This window comes from Vespula pensylvanica, chromosome 10 (genome assembly GCF_014466175.1).
Source record: "Vespula pensylvanica isolate Volc-1 chromosome 10, ASM1446617v1, whole genome shotgun sequence".
Classification (NCBI taxonomy): Eukaryota; Metazoa; Arthropoda; class Insecta; order Hymenoptera; family Vespidae; genus Vespula; species Vespula pensylvanica.
This window is the reverse complement of record NC_057694.1, coordinates 1,299,463-1,322,070: the sequence shown is the minus strand read 5'-3', so window position 1 is coordinate 1,322,070 and position 22,608 is coordinate 1,299,463. Positions and strand designations below refer to the sequence as shown.

Below are 22,608 nucleotides of genomic sequence, written 5' to 3'. Positions count from 1 at the left end.
TAACGTATATCCGTTATTCTCACGTTAATCCTTATTAAAAACCTCCAGCAAAATCGCACTTAAATAGTTATTATATAATCGTTAGATAGGTTTACCCTTTCATTTTCAACATTTATTATAGCTTTGTGATTCGCGCATTGGCTTTGCCCATTTCATTATGCCTGATTAAATTAATCTAATTAACAAATTCGAAACGTAACATTTAAAAACGCTCGTGATTCGTTAATTTGTTAATTTCGTAAAATTATTACGATTGTTCCCTATAAATAGAAAGAAAAAAAAAAAAAATTCAAGTTACAAATTTCGAACGGATAGAATAATCATGTCCAGCTTGTCTCTTTTTTTTCTATTTTTTTTTTTTTTTCTTTTCTTCTTTAAAGAAATAATCGATTTACAAACACAAACGATTTACTAAATGTCTTGTAAATGATATTCAAGAAAAAAAGAAAAAGAAAAAGAAAAAAATCAATTGAAATAAAGATGTACAAGTGTACATTTTTTAGTTATTCCTTTGCATAAAATTATCACGTTCATATTTGTATCATCAATTATGAATAATTACAGAACACGCACCCTGTGTATATAGTTAAAAAAAAAAAGAAAGAAAGAAAGAAGAAAAAAAATAGAAAAGAAAAGAAAAAACGAAAGAACGTTTTTCGAAATCCTCTCGATTCTTTTTTTCTTCCTTTTCTTTTTTTTTCTTCTTTGTTTTTCGTTTCTCTTGAAAATTAAAGTAACACTAAAAGCAAACTCAGGGCTGCTTGCCAAGAAAAACATAAATTCACGGTCGGCACGACCAAACGCTGGAGGCAGTGACGATGTATTCTCCTAATTATTCTCACTTAAATACTAGATAATATGTAGGTTGTACATTATTTTAATACTATATGTATACATATATACACAACCGATACCGACCGTATGTACCGTCGTCTTGTCCATTTAAAAGTAATTTTTTTCTTTTTTTTTCTTTTTTTTTCTTTTTTTTTTAAATCGGACGATGGATAAATAAATGAATGATTGAACGAATGAATGAATTAATGAATGAATGTATAAAGATTATGGATATCAGAGATGTGAGAGGAAAAAATAAGTCGAGAAACTTAAATCTCTTAGAACATGAACTTCTAAAAACGACAATTTCTATTATTACCGATCTCTACACGTATAAATTTTCGAGATCCTTATTGCAATATTATTTGAAAGAACGGTATAATGCTTTGCCTTCTCGTCTGATATTTAAAAAAAAAAAAAAAAAAAAAAAAAGGAACAAAAATAAAGATAAATGAAAAAGAAAGTGAAGGCACGATACGAAACCTACACTAAATTTGCTCCAGCAATGAACATTAATATTATTGCATATAAAAAGAATAAAAAAGAAAACAGAAAATAAATAATAATAATAATAATAATAATAATAATAATAATAATAATAATAAAATTTTTTCGATCTATGACATATTATGATGTAACGTATGATTTCGAATGATTTTATTTCCAGGATTGAAAGAATTAATTTATGTACGTATGTATGCATGTATGTATGTATGTATGTATGTATATACTTGACTTATCGCTATCGCAAATTAGCCGCGAAATCATAAATAAAAAAGAAACCATAAAAAAAAAAAAAAATCGAGCGATGTAGAAAAGACAACTATCATCAACGCAGCGTTTCCTTTATGTTATATCTCTAAAAGCAGAAACTAACGAATATTAGAAAATAAAATGCTATTCGTACGAATAAAACGTTATACACGTCTTTCGTTTATCTAATACTCGTCGATTATTTTCATAATCTTTTTCACCTGGATATGTTTGGCACGATTTGGCTCTGCTAATTGCCTCTTTTGCTTTTCATATACGTGTTAACACCATAATTTATTAGAAATTCATTAGTCGAAAAAAAATATTTCTAGACGCTTGCATTATTATTATTATTATTATTATTACATACAAAGAGACACGTTCCCCGTCTCCGTTCGTATTATTTCTTTTCAGATCTTTTCTTCTCACTCTTTTTAATCCTACATCATTCTTACATATGAAGAAGCAAAGGCAATAATGCTTTTTTTTTATATAAATAAAGAGAAAATCTTCAAAAAGAGTTAAATAAAAGAAAGTAAATTAAAGTAAGAATAAAAAATTTACGACGGTAGAAAAAAGAAACGAGAACAAAAAAAAAAAAAAGAAAAAGAAAAAGAAAAAGAAAAAGAAAAATATTTCTAACAATGACATCTCGACGATTCCCGACGGTACTCCGCCATGTCTTTGCTAACGATAATTAATAAGAAAAGGACAATGATCGACTTATGTCGCATGACGTACGCATCTGTATAAATGCATACGCATAATATCTATGTATGTCTCTCTGTGTCTGTGTACGCCTGTCTCTAACACTACTGTGTCATTATGCACGCCGCGTATATAATTTTATTTTTATATAATAAAACAAGAAAAAAAAAAAGAAAGAAAGAAAAACAACAATGGCACGATATTTTACTAAACTCGTTAATGTTAGCTTTGATTTAGCGTTCATTCAAGTATTGGCAACGCGATGGACTTTTAATAATAATAATTATTATTATTATAATTATAATTATAATAATAATAATAATAATCGTAATAGTAATAATAATAGTAATAAAAATAATAATAATAATAATAATAATAATAATAATAATTAACATTACTCTAGAGCACATTGGATCATCGAAAAACCTCTATAGTCTTATTCTCAGTTTTTTTTTTTTTTGTTTTCCGTTATTGTTACACGTAATTCGTTCATTCACTTTCACTTTCACTCACTCTCTCTCATTCTTTCCCTTCAACAAAATATTTCACATGTTATTATACGTATCATCATTTCTGTTACTCAAAAACATCGTTTGTGTTCTCTTGCATCATTGTGCGTCCTTGGAAATCTGACTAGCACATTGATTTCAGACGAATAAACTATTTACTTTCCCTTCGACATAAATAATGCCGTATTGTTGTGTTGTGTGAGGTGCAAACATTATTATCACTTTAGATATTTATTTACGATCCTCAAGCCTATTAAAATCTATTTGCTCTCTCTCTCTCTCTCTCTCTCTCTCTCTCTCTCTCTTCTCTTTCTCTCTCTCTCTCTCTCTCTCACACACACACATACACACGCACATTCTTTTTTCTTGGTATTTGCATTACCTTTATGCGTTTTCTAGAAAGGAAGTCGAGTAATCTAAATATCTCCCTCTTGACAGTCATGTCACACTCCAGACCCTGTTATCGCGATCTTTTGTGTATAATTTATTTCCGGTTCTATATAACGACCAAATTAAACAACGTAGTGTAGGATTTTTTAATATCAGTCTCTTATATAATCAATATATGTTTATATACAACTAAACATGACCTGCATTTAGGTTTATGGAAGATTCGGATAAAAGACAGATATGCAATACCGCTGTTTAATGGAGATAATAAGATGATATCTATATTCGCATTTACGCATTTGAAAAAAAAAAAAAAAAAAAAAAAAAGAAAAAAGAAATAATATTAATATTAATAATAATAATAACAATAATAATAATAGTAATAATAATTGTAATAATAATAATAATAATAATAATAATAATAATAATAATAATAATAATAATAATAATAATAATAATAATAAACACAAAGATCACTTAAGACTAAATGATTTTACACAGAGACGATACTAACTAATCGTAGTAGTCTCCCAAAAACGAGAAGTATACAAACCGTGAGTTTCTCTTTTTGGAAATTCTCCGTACAACGTAATGCATACAGACTTTACTATATAGGTCTCTGTAACATACGACAAAATTTACGGAATAATCTGTATTACAATAACGACAGTCCTACAAAGATTATTTTATACACGCTTAAAACGATATATACCATCGAAATCAGTTTACCACTTTCCAGATTTCAAAAAAGTAAATATCGTGCTTTCTTTTTCTTTTCCTTTTTTTTTTTTTTTTTTTTTTTTTTTTTTTTTAAATAAATACAGAAACAAGAAAAAAAAATAAAAAAAAAAAAAAAGAAGATAAGGTCATACTGTTTGCCCACTTAATTTTTATCGCGTAGGTTCATTCCTACCTCAAAAGACCCGACATACATATAATATGCATATATATCCGCGATTAAATTCGCTACGCTTGTTGTAATAATCTTATTATTCCAATTGAAAATGTAAAGACGTCGTATATCTTATTTGTAAAAAGAAAAATACGAATTATTAACGGTTTGCCTGATCATGTTCGATCGAATTAACGTATATCGGTGCGTATGAAGACAACTTATTCTTTTTTCTCTTTCTTTTCTTTTTTTTTTTTTTTTTTTCATTTTCGAAATTATATATAATAATTAATCGCCTTCGCGTGTAACATCACTGTCAGGAGGCACAACGTACTCGTACCGACGACGATTCTTCTTTCTCAACGTTTACGGACTCGATTTGCTGAGAAAGCTAACCAACATTCGTTCGTGTCTTGCACTTAGACGCGCGAATCTTCTTAGTATTGCGATTCTTAATGTCGCAGAATTAGTTGTTAGTTAATTCTTGCTGTTGCTACGTGGACTTGCCGGTTGACTGTTCGTTTGTTGTGCACGTTGTATGTAAATATACAAAAGCTTTAATTTACTTGCATATAGAGAACTCAAATGAGGTTTTAAAACTTCTTCGCCAACTGCTGCATGTATTGCTACCATACAAAAAACTGCACTTTTACGAACCGTACTTTCGACGTCGTCATATGCCTGAAATATTTACAATATGATATTATATCGAAAATATCAAACGTACACCTGTGATTCTCTCTTTTTACACACGATTCGCAATTACACGGTTTTCTTGATACGTTTTACTTAGTTTTACAAAGTTGCAAAAACGTGTAGTGATTAGCTTGTAAAAAAAAAAAAAAAAATATCGTATACGTATTTTTTTGAAAGAAAAAAGATTTCTTTTTTTAAATTGCTCTTTTTTGCATTGCTTCCAGTCAGTTTAATGCTCTTAAGCTTTATACTGTTATTTTATATAAATAAATTTTCATATTTTCTTATCTTTTCTTTTCTTTTCTTTCTTTCTTTTTTTGTATGATACGCATCTTCCGTGTAAAAAAAGAAAAAAAAAAATAAAAGAAAATAAAATAAAAAAGATGTATATTAACGTAAAAGTTTTCAATTAAAATTTATATACCTTAATAAGTCCTGGCATAATTTTCGATAAATGAGGCTCTATAGCTTCGCGTCCCCAGTGTTCGACTATTTTGTGAAGCATTTTAATCGCACCCATATTTAAGGGATATGGTTCGGTTGTTATTATAGTTGATACAACGAGAATAATTTGTTCCGGTCTAAGAACCGTGGCAATTGTCGCGGCACACTTCTCCGCTGTCCGAAGAACCTGTGCCTTTTTTTCTTATTATAAATTACACAAACATACATATTTAATAATTATTACGAACGAACAAATACCTCTGACATCCTTACCGGCGCTCTAACGCTCTCTCCGCTGGAACTACCATCGGCTTTCTGATCATCAAACTTATGGGCAGTGATTACTTTCAATACCAACAATTCAGGAAAAACAGAAAAACTTTCCAAAAGTTCTGGACATTTGAGCATATCGATTAACGTCTGAAGTACTTCTATTTGTAACTGTTGACTATCGCTATTTACCCTATCTAATAATGTCTTGAGAAGTTTTCTAAAATAAAAAGAGCCGAGAATAAGGAAAGAAATCGTTAATACTAAAGGATATGTCAATTAAAAAAAAAAAGAGAGAAAAAGAAAAAGAAAAATAATAATGATATAAAAATAAATAATATGAAAGAAGTTATACTTGAAATTTTGTTTGACATATGTAGCGTCTCCTTCTCTAACGTATAACTGAAACTCCTGCAAAGCTGCTACCTTTTCTGAAGTTTGCGTCAATTTAGATTGTAACGTTTTAATCATATTATCTAATACTTCTGGTCTCTTGGTTGAGTCGGGGGATGATCCTGAAATAATAATTTAAGATATATTAGCTGGTTAAATTAATTCTCACGTTTATTAAAATGTGTATGTGTCTATATCTTAAGTTTTCTTTTTTTACCATGAGTTTTATAACCATTATTTTCTTGAGGTAATATAAGATCTCCGGCAATTGTATCACTAGAACCATTTACTGTTATATTCGTAACCGATCGTCCTCTTTGCGTTGGTGATGATACAGAAGAAGATCTTCCCTGATAATGATAATGATAATAATAATAACAACAGCAATGATGATACATAAGAATATTTATAAAAACGTCATATTAAATTTATATTGATACTTTTATATTATATTTATATTTTTACCTGTCATATTAAACAGGTGAAAATATTTTTATTAAACAAAAAAATAACTTTCGACTTTATAAAAACAATAAGTGTATCTTTACCGAATTAGACAACGTTAGACCTTCTATCCTTTCTTCTAAATCAGCCATATTACTAATACCACTATCTTTGCTAGTTGTAGCTCTTTCTAAACGCTCAAATCCATAATTTTGAATCTCTGCCGTTGTACGTCGTAATGATCTGTAAGAAGAGGTTCTAGATTAAAATGTTTGAAATATATGAATGAAATATGTTTATTTTTAATGTAATTATTTAAAATCCATTAGTATCTTACTTATAAACTTCTTCCAAATTTTCATCAGCCGTATCAACGTCATTCTTCTTATTACGTGCAGGAGAGTGTTGTGCTCTTGGTGGTGGTGTACCAGGAGAAGCTGGATTACTCGAACCCGATGATCTTCTTAAATGATTTTGGACTAGAGGTAATGCAGCTTCCTACAGAAAAAGAAAACAAAACAAAACAAATAAGGTCAATAAAGTATTGAATTTATATTGGTTTAAATGAAAAATGAGCAACAACTTGTAACAACTTACTTGATAATATTTAGGTAATTCCGCTAATATCATTGTCACTTGTGGGGGATTTAAATTGTAAAGCGCTATAAATGCCTCCTGTGCATGCCTTCTAACATCTTGACTTTTTACATCGCTCGTCCAATCAAGCAATCTAGCTAATGCTGTTCCAGCAGAATTGTTTAAGGCAGAGGGTTCCGCAGTCTCTGCTATTTGTGTAATAAAAGTAAGGGTCGCAACTTTTACACGAGAATTTGGTGTTTGTGTCGGGTCGGTTAAATATCTCATCACAGCTGGTAATAATTGTTCACCGGGAAAGGATTCTCTGTGTGTAAAAAATAAAAAAATTACAATGGAATTATGATAATAGCAATGAAATTGATCCAGTATGATATAAGGTAAAGATTGTTCCAGATAAAAAAAAAAAAAAAAAAAAAAATGGTTTACCTTACAACATCTAACGTTCGATGAATTTTAGCTTGGATAGATCCTAATAAATCTGTACCCAATTTGTTTAAAAGTCTCGCACATAAAACGTATAACCAATCGCTAAGATCTTCATTGTGAGTCGTAATAAGTTCATTTAAAGTATCCAGAAATAAGCTGAATACTTTAGTATGCGAATCCATGAACATTTTGGTAAATATATCCGTAACTTTGCGCAATTCGGTAGCGGTCAATGTATTCCCATTTGCAAGAAAGTGTTGTAAACCGACTAAACCTTCCTTCCTGTCACCCCAATGTTTGTGAGCACAATTTTCAATTATTTCTTTAATATCCTAAAAAACGTAAATCGTTTATAGTAAATACGGAATTTGATTTTATTATTATTACTATTATTATTATTATTATTATTATTATTATTATTATATCACATGTACTTGTACAAAATATACTTTCTTTTGTAAAATATTATCGTCTGTTATCTACAAATTTATGAATTAGAGAATAACATCATATATATATATATATATATATATATATATATATATATTCGGTTTCTATAATTTATTGACTGATTGAAGATAATGATTTAATATGTAAATGAATGATACGGAAGAAAATGTAAAAATTAATAAAAAAAAACGAAGAAGAATAAATTGATCTTGATAATCGATCGTAATGTAAATTTATATTTGTGATATTTAAATATATTTATGATTAACATATATACTTGTCAAGTAAACGATGTAGAAATGCACAATGCATGAAACGCTTCTAATGTCACTGATGATTAATATTGATAGAAATGTTATAAAAAAAAAAGAAAAAATCAGAGAAAAAGGCAAGTTGTAGGGGAAAAAGTTTCTAGAAAAAACTAAATTTCACAAACCTTTGGGATAGACTGATCCCAGATATCACGGTACAGTCTTTGCTGGGAGCCACTCCATGAGAACGACTAATGGGTAGATGGACGATGGACAGATACGAAGTATACAATGGCACATTGCGTTAGTCCAAACCAAACAAACACGCCGCAACAAAAAGGAAAATGAAAAATCAGACATGCGTTAGCTACATTTACGCAGAATGCCCAACTCTGCGTTAAAAAGTTTCCCTTTTTTCATTTATCACATTATTCTCCTCTTGATTCGACACGTTTTATCAAAATTATTTGTAATATGTTAATAGACAATGACATAAAAAATACGTTCTCTTTTTTATACAAAATAACGACGTTTTAAAAATGTATCTATTGAGAGACTAATAGAATCAGAATATGCCCAAAGACTACTAATACTAGAATATTAAAATTTCGTAAACACAACCATAGATACGTAAATAAAAATTATAATATAATGTGTTAGCATGACGAATACTTATATGATAATGATTTAAGCTATATACACTATGTGTGTGTATATATATATATATATATAATATAATAAAGACTGCATTGTAAGCGTTTTACAGCAGTAATATGAAATATTATTCGAGAAATGATCAATAAAATATTAAAATTGATATTATTGAACTTTTACAAATGTCAAATACATTTATTAATTATAGCATATTCATTATCTGTAATACTTTAATATTTACATGACGAATACTTATCCATGGTGTTGTATTTTAATAAATAATTAAAAAATGCGAACTTAAATAAAGAGCAAGCATACTTAAAACATGTATCATGCATTAAGCATTAAGTGCTTCCACTACTAGAAGTTTTTATAAGGAAAAGCTAAGGTCTAACAATGAATATGCTTTGTCGAATGTTATATTACTGATTTGTTTCTTTTTTTCTTTTTGTTGAACTTTGAATTATTTTGTAATGGGAAACATAAGACTGATTTTCAAACTTCAAGAACTCACATCACTAGGTCGCCTGAAACTGTCCATGCTGCGTTCTGAGCATATACTGCTAGTTTCGCTATCGTCGCTGTGTTCGCCTTTGACTCTTGTAGCTCTATTGTAACAACTGTCAATGCTATCGAAGGTAAGCGCATCTGCTAAAGCAGATTCAGCTTCACGAGATTGCTGTAACATCTTCTGTGCCATAACTGGTCTAGATTGAGGTCTATCTGTTGGTGACATATGTAAACTCCTTCCTCTAATTAATTATAATTATATATCATTATTATCACATGGATTTAATTTATTACTACATATCTTTCTTAACACTCACAGATAATTGATTTAGTATTATTATTAAAAAAAAAAAGAGAGAGAGAGAGAGAGAGAGAGAGAGAGAGAGAGAGAGAGAGAGAGAGAGAGAGAGAGAAAAGAAAATTATCATCATATTATAAAGAAAAACACACATACCGCATTTTACATCCAAAACTTCTGTCCATTCCAAATCTCTGTGGACTGGGTTCACGACTATTCCCAGTACTTCGAATACCATGTCCAGATAATTTCCTTGGTCTCGCTATTAATGATTCTCCTTCGCGATTATACGTTGTATAACTTAATCTCGATGACGGTGAACCCGATCTGCTGCTGGCTATTATTAAAAATAATATAACGTTTATAAAAATCCTTGTTAAATCGTACGTAGATTTGTATGTACGATTATAGATTGAAATCTGTATCATTTTCAAACACTTACGTTGCGATTGTGAAACTCCTGCCACTCTTGTTCTTGTCCTAGCTGTCCGTTCAGGACTGGCAACTGCAGCGGTATCAGGTGATTTACTGTGTCTTGCTATACGAAAAAAGTATTAACATTAGCAAAAATAAATTAACATATCTATGCATCAAAACAAATACCTACAAAAATAATATGCAAAGGTTGCACTAAAGGGCAAAAAATAATAATACCTTGTTTACCCTGATGACTATGATCATTATCTTCAGGCAGCATAATAATAATAATTCAATAAAAAAGGAATACATACATACATACATATATACATACATAGATACATACATAACTAACTAATTAACAAATTAACTAACGAATTAACTAACTACTTTTTCATTTATCTTTCATATATTTTTTAAAAGAATCAAAAATAAAAATTTAGTTACTTACGAAGTGTAGCTTTGTATCTACTCATATTTGCATATGTCATCCTTGCTTTGGCTCTTTGTGCAGCTTGTAAATCTATCGCACTAGTAGATCTAACACCTGGCGTGACTCGATCTGGAAAGACATAAACTACGTAATTTTTAGCGTCTTAGAAGGAATTGCAACATTGAATTACATTCAATTAACATATATATATATATATATATATATACAATTTCACGTGGGCCCAAGCTCAAAGTGTCTGTAAATTATCTATGATACTAACGATCATTAAACAATACAATTCTATTTTACATTGAAAAACGTAGAAAAACTGCAGGAAACATAAAATAATTACAATGATGCAATTACAATGATTATCTGTGGGTCTTTGTAGAATTGGGATGCCAGACTGACGATATGAACGAGGTAACGACGGAGTACGTCTGAGCGGGCCGTGAGGTGGGCCTGGTGCCTGATGCAAGTTTTCCGTACTACCTTCGTATATTTAATGCAAAGAAGAGACATAAAGCAGCATGAAAAAAAGAGAGCAATATGGGTTTTATTTCAGTCATTGGAAGACCACCGATAATTATTTTTCTTTTTTTTTTTTTTTAATCTACTGTAAATATTTTCTTATTATGAACAAATGGATATATCTACCTGTGGCACTCAACGCAGGTCTTGATGCTCTTGGACTAACGCTCGTTGATCGCGTTACTACATTTAAACTATTGATACTTCCACTGTTACTGAGAGACATCAGTGAACGCTTATAGGTTGCATCAAGACTATTGAGTAATACCTCTGCTTGTTCCGGAAAGTGATCTTTGAAGGCCCAATATGATCTAAACATATATAACTAAGAATTATAATCTGTTTGAAAGAAATAATATTAATTTGTACTTACTTGCGGGCGAATGCTCTTGCCTCAGAATCAGAATCAGCGATTCCTTTTTTAATAGCATCTTGCAATACCGTTACATGTTTTTGCAACATTTGAGTGGACCACGTTTGTAAAATTGAGTTTAGATATTCACACGAAGCACGACGAATGTCTTTACTTTTGCTATTTAGCGAGGATGTAATAATCGGGACGAATCTGCTGCAATGTGTGTTTTGAAGGATAAATCTAACAGCTACGGCCCCCGCTGTTGCCACGACCTAATGATGTAACAAGTATAATAATAATAATATACATGGTTAGTTTAGATTATTCTCTCTCATGTTAAAAATTGTCAATCAAATAAATTAACAGGATTGAATGTAATATTTGAGAAGTAACATTTACAAATGTGTTAATTTATTTGTTAATCAGTTTTTATACATTTTCAAATCATATGTTATCTAACCGTACGTTTACTAATCATATATTATTCACAAATACAGTATCACCATCATTACCTTGGCACTATTCTGTATGAGGTTCATTAGAGTCAAAAGAACTGCTTCTCCGAAACTGGCAAACTTGGTCTTTAAATGCTGACTCAGAAATGCCAAAGTAATACAAGCTTCTCGTACAACCTGTGACCTAAGATCTGTACATGCTACTTCAAACGGTCGTTGTATACTTTTCAAACAATCCAGAAAATTCTCATAGTTCATACCACCAGCAAGAACTATTGCTCTAAGTTTTTTCATCTGTAAACACAATTCATATAAAACATATATTATAACATCATAAAATTGTGCACTTGTATAAATTTTGCCAACACATACGCTTTCTGTTCTTTGTTTCCAGTCTTTCTTGTCATCTCCAACTGTATCTCTTATAATTTTCATTTGTTCTTCCAAATCCTTTGCAGAGAACAAATTAACGGGTGATACCTCCTCAAACGATGTTAAAAATGTTTCTTCGTCAACAGCACCAGCTTGACCTAAGTATTTCATAGAATTCAAATAAAAATAAATTTTTCTTTTAAAATGAATTATAAAATTTGTCAATAGCAGATTGTATTAATTTTTTAGATTTAAAATAGAGCTACAGATAAAATTGCTTTACCAAAACTGTAATTTATTTAAACTCAAAAATAAAACGATAAAATTATGATATAGTCGTAAAAAAGCATCTTACTGTAACACTTATGTATTTACATGTAAGTGTGGCACAATCACACAACACATAGACAGAAACATAAAAACAAAATGCACATAATCATATGACCAACTTTTTCAATCCAAGTAAGCTTTTGCATAGAATAATTTTTTATTTAGTTATTTCATTAATATTCTATCAATATCTACTACTCTAGCAGTCATATAGTTATATGTTAAATAGAAGACAGTAATGTAATACTAGAGTAGTAATTGCCAATAAAAATTGTAGATACCTGATGTTGATCTTAGTGACACAGACCTACTGACGGTTGCTGCTCGTGGGACCGTTGCATGTATGTTACCAGGCGTAGCTGTCATGCAAGCAAATTGTTAGCAATCTTATTAACAAAACATCAATACTTTATTGATGCTTTGATAACAAACTTTCAAAAATATCATTATTAGGTTGCAATGCAATAATGAATAAGCATAAAGATTATTTCAGTGCACAGATGTATAGGAAATGCATGAATTTGTGCTACTTATATGATATTAACAGACTACAACACATGTATGAAGTAATTGAAATTTATCAGGATAAATGTGTGAAAATTATGTTTAATAAAGAAATTGATCAAAGCCAGTAAAAAAAAAAAAAAAAAAAAAAAGATGAAAGGTACACGACACATGTCTAAAAATAATTATCAATAAATGTCGATATGTATCGTTACTAAACATTGTGATATGTGTAAAAAAAAAAATTCATCATAAAACATTCGCATAAAAACAGAACGTTGAATATGCTTAACAAACTTTAAATGTGTAAAATATACAAAATGCATTCTAAATAAAAAAACAATGCAAGCTTCAAAACAATCTGTGAAAAAAAAAAAACAAATTCCTTTCTTTTAATGCACCTGTTCTGTTACACCAACATAATCCATTTATGGTAATTAATATATGCAAATATCGCAGATTAATGAATATATTCAAAACCTTGTATATACCTAGCGCAGAACTTGGTGCCTTTGCTGGACCAAATTGGCCTCTTTTGAGAGGTACATTAGTTCTTTTCAAAGGTGCTGACTTAATCTACAACATGGAAACATATAGATTTGGAAAAGATCTTTCTCGATCTTACGAATAAAGTCGAAATTCAAATATGTATATTACTACTTACTGCTCTATCAGGTTCATCTGTGTCTTTACCAACTGTAACAAAAAAAGTAAAAAGAAATATATATTATAATTTGAAAGAAAATGAAAGAGCTAGAAAGTATCTAATTTTATGATATAGTTTGTAACAGTTATCAAGAAACAGCACAGATAAAAATTAATGTACCTAATTCAGGATATAACCATGGTGGTTTGTGTATATCGCAATGACATCCTCTAGCTCTTGCACCAGGATGTTTCACTATATTATCCCATTGAAGAATCCACCTACTACTAGCATCCCATATCTTTTTATCGATACTAGGATACTTCTTTAATCCACGATGTGGACAACGATGTCCACTCGGAACCAATATCTCATTACCATTCATTTCGTACGAACTTAAAAGGACATATTTCAAATGAATCAATTTTTTCTTTTTTTACTTTCTAACTTATGCCTATAAAAGCAACAACAATAACATAACTCACGCAATATTTTCATGGTAACACTTTTTATACATCGTAGATTACACAATATATCATTTATATATTTCTCAAATATATATAAAATAAAAATTCCAGTATCTAGAAGTTTTCCTTTGTTTCTATATACTTGTAGTATATATATATACACACATATATATATATATAAATCACATTTTAAAAATACACCAACGCGATCAGGAACATCACTATACTTTATATCACATTGAATAGAAAAAAAATATCAGAAAGTGTAACGTATTTCTCACTTCTAAAGAGAAATTCTGAATTCATTGCGTGTACATACAGTGAAAGTGCGCGCCCCTTCGTATTATTTCGAAGATGATTTTCTATCCACGCTCTCCTAACGACGACTAATTTAATTGTTGATCTTAGACGTGGTTCATTTAAGGACATATAGATGATATAAACTATAAATTTCTACGAGATATACGAAACAAAGCGACGACCTTCAAATAAGCACGCGACCGTAGTTAATATTGCCACGAAACTCCCTTCTCCCACCTTCTTTCTACTCGCCACAAAATTTATTACCTATACCAAAGAGAAAATATTTATCAATAACACTCTACAAGTAAACACAAACAAATTTATCCTCGTACTGGTTCAATCAATAATACGACGACACTTTTATTGATAATATTATAAAATACGAAATAATTGTACGACCGGGACGTATTTTGAAAACAATATTAAATCGGCATAGAATCGAAATTCAAATTAACGTTGCATCTTCACGCGATATTAATTAAACGACGAAATGTAATATAATACGAAATATTTTTCCAAGGAAAAAAGAAAACATAACGTAACGAAACAACAAAGGATTATTGTTATTATTTGAAGAAAAAAAAAAAAAAAAAAAGAAAAAAAGAATTACGATTACTTCTTTATTTTTTTAAAATACGAAGAGAACAAAAGACGATCGGGAGTTATTCGATTTTGATACGGCCCTGAAAATTTCGATTGATGCGACACAACAAAGAAAGAAAGGATCAAAAATACGCAACGTGATCGCGAGAGGAATCGAAGCACGTGTTTGTACCAGTCTTGAATAATAAAAAATAAATAAATACAAAAGATTTATTTTTAACCTATACTTGCGGTTTTACTTCGATCGATATATTTACTCTTATAAGATATATTGTGTGTACGTACGTACGTACGTACGTACGTACGTATGTATATATGTATGTACGTATGCATGTATGTATGATGTATACATATATTAAACCACGAGTCAATACTTTTACCATCGCTTTATCATTTTTAACATTTTTCTTTACGTTACGAATATTTTATTGCTAACATATATATATATATATATATTTTTTTCTTTTTCTTTTTCTTTTTCCTTACATACGGATATGAACGAACATTTATACGTTTACTCATGGCCACGTATTTATGTTCGACGTAACACAGTAATTTTTATTTTCATTTTATTACGAGAGCTTCGAATAATCGACGGATATCAAACCGAACAAGGGGAGTGAAGAAAAGGATATCAAATATCAGTATTAGCAATTTATAATTTTTGTTTTTTTTTTTTTTTTTTTTAACGTTCGTATCATCAATCGAATACAAAAGCATAGAATACGTTTAACGAAGACTACATCAAAAAAGAGAGAAATAATTTTCATTAATACACAAATATCGATTCTTAACTCTCGTAAAACGCTTCGAGAAAGATCTTAAAAACGAACGATGAAAACAAAAGCATAAATAAAAGTATGTCGCTAGACAGAGATAATTAACGTGTAATTTATTAAAAAGTGAAGAAAAATGAAAAAAGAAAAAAGAAAACAAATAAAAAAAAGAACACACGAAAAGAAATGACGCACAAAGATCCATCTTGTCATCGTCGCTAGTGTGCGTTCGCCAGTATCACACGCGTGTGTGTGTTACGTGTAATATGTAATATACATACATATAAAATGTAAATAAAAAGTACGCCACGATGAAACAATAAACGTGTAATTTATGAAAAAACGAAGAGAAACGACGCACAAAGATCCATCTTGTCATTGATTCTTCAACGTGAGTTTGCCGGTACACATGTGTATACATATATTATACATACATATTATATATTATATATACATACACACATCATCGTACATACATACTATGTTTATGCAAGTACACACTGTTTCGTGAATTCTTCAATTTATCGAAATAAATTGAACAAAGTTCTTTCTATCGATACGACCGATTCACAATAAGCGGTTCGCGACTCGAACTCACGAGGCAAACTGCGGCGTCTCTTGTCGAGAGAACTCCCTAGGTGTTCAACTAAGAGAAAAAGAGAAGGAGGAAGGGGCAAGCAACACAAAGCTCTCTTCCTCCATCCATCGTTGCCCCAAATGCTCTCTATGATGATCACGAGGGTCCAGATACACATTAGGGGAAGGGAGCATGCATGATGCGCCAACGACGACGAGAATCTGAATGACCGACGGAAATTCCTTTTTCAATTTTTTTTTTGTCCATTTCCTTACTACTTCCTATTGCTTTTTTCTTTTTTTTTTTTTTTTCAAATTTCATTCTTCTCGATTACACGAAGATACATACACGTAGATCGAGGTAACTTGATTATACAAAGATCCGAGGAATGAGAAAAGGGATATAAAAATGAAAAATGATCTACATATAACAGGATCTTTAAAAAAAGGTAAATAAATAAAAAAAGGACAAAAAAAAGAAAGAGGAAAAGAAAAATAAATTGTAAGTACGAGCACGTTTTCTACAGGTGCAAAAAAAAAAAAAAAGAAGAAGAAGAAGAACCATTGGCGACTCGTACAAAATCGTTCGGTTAATTTTATTGTATAAAATGACGTGACTCGATTCCAATGGCGGTGGATTTTCTTGGAATTGACGATACGCGAAAGTTACAAGGAAATTAGAGAATGATTTCTACGTGGAATATATTTTTGACGACGACGACGACGACGACGATGACAACGACGAGGACGAGGACGACACGACGACTAAATATTACTCGGGAGAAAGCAAAATATATAAGACGTGAGGTGAACGTTATTAAAGGGCATTCATTGGACAAAGTCACCATTTGTTTTGGAATTTCTTTCGACGATCCCTTCGGCGAATTTTAAATCACGATTGTCTCGTTTGTATATATTATGGTCATTAATGTCGTGCCTTTCGCTCGATTCTATGATTTCTTTTTATTTCCTTTTCTTTTTTTCTTTTTTTTTTTTTTTCTTTTTACGTAACACGAAAGATGAGAAAGGAGAAGTATACATGTTAAGATACAAAATATTAAATGCCATAGCGTGTTCATGATGGATCATTTCTTTTTTCTTTCAAAGAACAGCGTGACCTTCGTTAAAATAACAAAACGACGTTTATACGAGAAATGAGAAGGAAGAGAGAAAGAGAAGAAAAAAAAAAACGAAGAGTAATGCAATATAATCGAAAAATGAATTTGACATAAAACGAAGAAAATTTATGCAAATGTATGAATCGATTTTTTAAAAGGATTTCGACATTTGGTAAAATTTTGTATTACGTAACATCTACTATCTTCTATTCTGAATATATACATATATATTTGTTGAATTTGTAAATTTAAAAAGATCAAAGATATGTATATATTTTTTTTGATATTAATAAATTATATACATATATATATATATATATATATATAATCGTTACCGAACTATTAGTAATGAAAAACTTCATCGATTAAATTATGATTATATTTAAAACAAAAAGTAAAAGATAATCAGAATATAAAATATTCTCGTATACTTCTCGGATTCGGTATACTTTTCAAGCATGAGAATGAAATCAACGATTGAATATCATATTAGTTCGAGAAAAGGAACATCGAACTCCTAACAAATCATTCGTTTATACACATGAAACGTTGTTAAAGAAGAATCGGGCACGCCGACGCTAACGTATATATTCATATATACGTATGTAAAAGTACTTAGATACATAAGGAAGGTGATAATGGCACAGCCGACATTACATAATGTCGCATATACGTTGCATATTATCGCACGTAAACACACGTTTATCGTGTATCGTCACAGCCATTAGTGGACTTAAACCAAATATTGAATGGCGATCTGCTCTATGATAATTTGCATTCCTTCCGTCCGTAACTCCTTTTTTTTTTTTTATTTATATATTTCTTTTTTTTTTCTTTTTTTAGTTCATCCAATCGAAGAAACTTCTTGCTCCAATCAATAAGAAGAACAACGTCGAATTTATTTTTATTCTTTCTTACTTTTATCGTTGTTAATCCTTTAACCTTCGATTCTCGTACAAAAACTTTGCGGAATAAAAATTTCAACGAATGCGTACCGTTGTTTCTTTCTTTTCTTTTTTTCTCTTTTTTTACAACGACGTTACGATGTTTCATCGATTATGTTAAGTTATAAAAGATCTCGTATCTAAAAACAATGACATATGTAGATATTTAGAATTTGTTTTATAATATAATTCTTAAATTTGAACAACGTTCGATTCATCGTTCGATCGATCGTATTATCAATAAAACAAATATAACATTTAATAAGATAATATTCTTAGATATTGTAATATCGTTAGCCATTATATCCGCGATTACATTCGTCGTTTATCGATATAAACGTAAAGTTCTCTGACGTTGCCAAGTAACGAGAGAAGTAGAGTCAATCGAGTGACCTGAAAGTTAACAGGTCACCAGTTAAAGAACGTCCGGCCAACGACAAAAAGGGCACTAAGCAACATTCTGTATTTCATATCTGATTGTAACTATCGTGCAACGTAAAACTGTGCATACTACAGATAAATCAACGTTACCACCTTAGCCGGCAACTACCTTTCACTTTTTGCTCACGTGTGCACGTGTCTACGATTTATCCGTAAAGAAACAACAAACTCGCGTGATTAAGATGAATTTATTATCGTACCTTTCAACCAATTCCTCGTTTCAATAAAATCTTTTCTCGATATATAATATATAATAAACATGATATATATTATAATATCAAATCATTGAAATATGATCGATTCGTCAATCGACGTAACCATACTCCGCCATTTTTTTTTAAAGAAATACGCGGCTAAATTTATTGGAAAAACGAATTTAAAATTTTAACTTATCCCTCACGTGATATTTCTTCGTAAAATCGTCATATTAAAACGGCGAGGTGTTCGAACGAATTCTCTATTTTCTTTTTCTTTCTTTCTTTCTTTTTTTTTTTTTTTTTTTAAGATTAGATACGAACAGGAAATGAGACAATTATTCTTGACCGATCGAAGACGAACATCGACAATTATCTTTTCACGGTTATTTAGAGTTCTATTAATATCATTGAGATCAACTAAACCATCGTGACTTCTGCCGAGCCCATCTATGACCTAATCGCGATCGATGCGTACATACGTACATACATACATACGTGTGTACGTATTTATGCGCGAGGTGTATGCATATCATGAAGGAAAAAGGAAGAAAAAAAAAAGAAAAGAAAAGAAAAGAAACGAGCATGCTAGAGTTTAGCTGACGGAGAATATAACGAAGAAAGCTGACTGGGCTCTCCTAGTCACGCTCCTTTAAAATTCTTCTCCGTTCTTAATGTAAACGACGACGACGAACGACGAGTACAAAAGCAAAAGAATCAAGAACCACCGTGACAAATTTGACAAATATCGATATATACTGTATGTATGTTCGTATATATGTATGGATGGATGCTTTTAATGATTCGTGTCACATACCCCTAAACGACACGCCTATATACGTACGTATGTATGCACGTATAATGTACATATATATATATATATATATATATATCATCTATATAATATGTATGTTTATAATTAACAAGATTTATCGAACGATAATATATTATAACTACATTAATCGTCTATATAAGTTTTTAGATGAAACCCGAGAAATAAAAAGACCTCTAAGAGACTAGACAAAGTTCTTAGATCATCTTCATGTATTTTCCACGAAGCTATAACGTTACGTAGGAGGAAGTTATATCTCGAGGATTCCTTTTCCATGTTTTTCTCTTTCTCTTCTCTCCTCTTCTTTTCCTTCTTGGTAAAAGAAACAAAAGATTACGTGATCATCGACAGAATCCATCCGTGACGATGTGAATCATTGACTCTCGCGTCTTCTCTTTCTTATCTATCTCTTTTCGTATCAGGATCATCGAGGGTTCGGATTTACTCTACAAGACTTTACTGGTTTTAACGCGTCAAGTATTCGATTGCCAGCGACACGTAATATTTGCGACCGAAATTTGAATACTCTACCACCCCCCTTGCTCAATGTAAATAGAAGGGAGGGCTAGGGGGAGGGACAGTAGTCGTACAACGTTACAAGGCCGGCCATTTCGAAGCGAGACATGTTCTATAACTTGGTATAGATTACAGCGACGTTTGAAAGAATATACCGCTGATATTGCGTGTTACCGTAATATCTATCGATACACATACGTATATATGCATGTATATATTTATGATGAATTTGTTATGTACGTATTAAGTATAAGTAACCCTTTATGAACGTATATATTATGTAAGCGCGATACGGTATAATGAGAGTTAGAAAATCCATTATACTTCCGACATAAAAAACGAATGAACAAAAAGACATTTGCAAATATATATTCTAATGTCTTCTCTTTTGGTCGACGTTTGAACCACGTATGAAACTCGAACGTATGATCGATCATCGGCATTTTACGAACGTTAACGATAAAAAAATTTAGGGTCACTCGGTTCATTTCAAAAAGAATGAAATTAAAAAGGAAAATAAAAGAAAATAAATAAATAAAAAGGATGAAGAGGAGTGGCAGATCACGTGCCTTTTATAAAAGCACCCATAAGCACTCTCTTGCTTTTTCAAGCTTTTTTTTTTCTTTCTTTCTTTCTTTTTTTTTTTTTTCAAGTTCTTCCTTCCTTTTTACTCATCGTCGATGCAACACGCTCGGTCTCGCTTGTCGGAAAAGAAGAAAGAGTCTTGCGAAGAAGAGGTTGCATTACGGTGCAATTAAATTAAAATTAGCTAATGCCAGGTAGTAACGTGTACGAAGAATTATTCTTATCGTATTGACGAAGAAGAAGCTTCAGGTACTCGTTAAATATTCATGAGTAACGTATGCAAGAAGCTAGAAAAGATAGAGAGAGAAAGAGGAAAAGAGAGAGAGAGAGACAAAGAGAGATAAAATTAGACAGATAGATAAATAGATAGATAGATAAATAGATAAATAGATAAATAGATAGATAGATGGAGAAAGAAAGAGAGTTTCTATGGAAGGAGAATTCACGAATGCAAAGGTGTATGGTACGTAAAAAGGTGTATGGTAACCTTCGTTTCTCCTGGATGGCAGCACGATGCAAAGTCATACGTTGAATACTGTTTAACAATACGATAATAAGACTTTTCTACTTTTCTTTTTTTTTCTTTTTTTTTTTTATGAATTTATACTCTCATAGTATTTTATCTTTAAATTTCAATACGAAAAGAGAGAAAGAAAGGAAAAGAAAAAAAGAAAGAGGGAGAGAGAGAGAGAGAGAGAAAATCTGCATTCTCTGCAGTCATTAGTAAACTATTTATTTTCGTAATTTATTTCACGTAAATAATAACTAAACGATCATTCATGGGTTTTTCAAAGAAATCAATAATTATTTGTGCAATAAAAAAAATAAATAAATAAATAAATAAAAGAAAAAAATATGTGAAAAATGTGTAATTAACTCACCATCGGACGACATTGCGAGAGGTAACAAATCGCCGGATGCTTTCAATTGATCGAACTTTTTAATCAACAATAGTAACCTGTAAAACAGAAACATACATTTGACGATTATTGATAATTAACAGAACAATTTTAATATACGTTATTAGATCCAGAAAATATTTTTTAATCTAACTTTACCTAACTATTACTCTAGAATATGGCGAACAACGATAAAATAATTTATATTTCTACATCAGTTATAAAGTTTCTATATTTTCCCGTAAGCATCATAAAAGATTTATCGTTACTCGTTTCTGTGAATTTATCATCCATATGTACTTTTTCAAATCGATCTTGTTAAAAATAACAAGTTCTTCAAGAATTTCTTTCCTTCTTTCCCTTTTCTTTTCTTTTCTTTTCTTTTCTTTTTCACTTTTTTTAACGACCTAAGCTACGATTTTACGAACAAACTTAATGATTTTACCGCATAAATTTTACGACATAAACAACAACAACAACAACAACAACATAACAACAATAATGATAATAAAATTGTTATACGAATACAAATGCAAAATATAAAAATGAAAAAGATATTATTGCATATTAATACTTTTTACAGATAAATCGATCGTAAGAAGAACAAGAAAATCGAAGAGATATCGGTATTTCTACTTTAGAAATTAGATATAATAAACGCAAGTTTTCGGATTAAAAGAAAGAAAGAAACAAACAAACAAATCAAAGAACTAACGAACTAACGAACTAACGAACTAACGAAAGAACGAACGAACGAACGAACGAACGAACGAACAAACGAACGTAACCGTT

At 30.5% G+C, this 22,608-nt stretch overlaps 1 protein-coding gene across 5 annotated transcripts in view; it reads right to left on the bottom strand.

Annotated features, from left to right (window-relative positions):
- Positions 1-4,036: 4,036 nt before the first annotated feature.
- LOC122632391 (CLIP-associating protein 1) overlaps positions 4,037-22,608 on the bottom strand; it is a 34,854-nt gene continuing 16,282 nt past the window's right edge. The window contains exons 1-25 of one of the 5 annotated variants that reach the window (XM_043819110.1): positions 14,048-14,170; positions 13,743-13,957; positions 13,581-13,612; positions 13,408-13,492; positions 12,694-12,771; positions 12,083-12,240; positions 11,768-12,004; positions 11,274-11,527; positions 11,027-11,211; positions 10,736-10,861; positions 10,388-10,498; positions 10,174-10,203; positions 9,962-10,057; positions 9,676-9,856; positions 9,226-9,463; positions 8,243-8,308; positions 7,357-7,688; positions 6,931-7,234; positions 6,671-6,831; positions 6,438-6,591; positions 6,107-6,239; positions 5,852-6,011; positions 5,485-5,716; positions 5,207-5,419; positions 4,037-4,767 (exon numbers count right to left, since the gene is read on the bottom strand). In XM_043819110.1, coding sequence (XP_043675045.1) covers positions 4,564-4,767; positions 5,207-5,419; positions 5,485-5,716; positions 5,852-6,011; positions 6,107-6,239; positions 6,438-6,591; positions 6,671-6,831; positions 6,931-7,234; positions 7,357-7,688; positions 8,243-8,308; positions 9,226-9,463; positions 9,676-9,856; positions 9,962-10,057; positions 10,174-10,203; positions 10,388-10,498; positions 10,736-10,861; positions 11,027-11,211; positions 11,274-11,527; positions 11,768-12,004; positions 12,083-12,240; positions 12,694-12,771; positions 13,408-13,492; positions 13,581-13,612; positions 13,743-13,957; positions 14,048-14,079 — 4,017 coding nt within the window. In that variant the 5' untranslated portion in view covers positions 14,080-14,170 and the 3' untranslated portion in view covers positions 4,037-4,563. Of the gene's footprint in view, positions 4,768-5,206; positions 5,420-5,484; positions 5,717-5,851; positions 6,012-6,106; positions 6,240-6,437; positions 6,592-6,670; positions 6,832-6,930; positions 7,235-7,356; positions 7,689-8,242; positions 8,309-9,225; positions 9,464-9,675; positions 9,857-9,961; positions 10,058-10,173; positions 10,204-10,387; positions 10,499-10,735; positions 10,862-11,026; positions 11,212-11,273; positions 11,528-11,767; positions 12,005-12,082; positions 12,241-12,693; positions 12,772-13,407; positions 13,493-13,580; positions 13,613-13,742; positions 13,958-14,047; positions 14,171-21,798; positions 21,876-22,608 lie in introns of those variants that run through there. The other 4 variants (XM_043819109.1, XM_043819111.1, XM_043819106.1 and 1 more) reach the window with 4 other exon arrangements.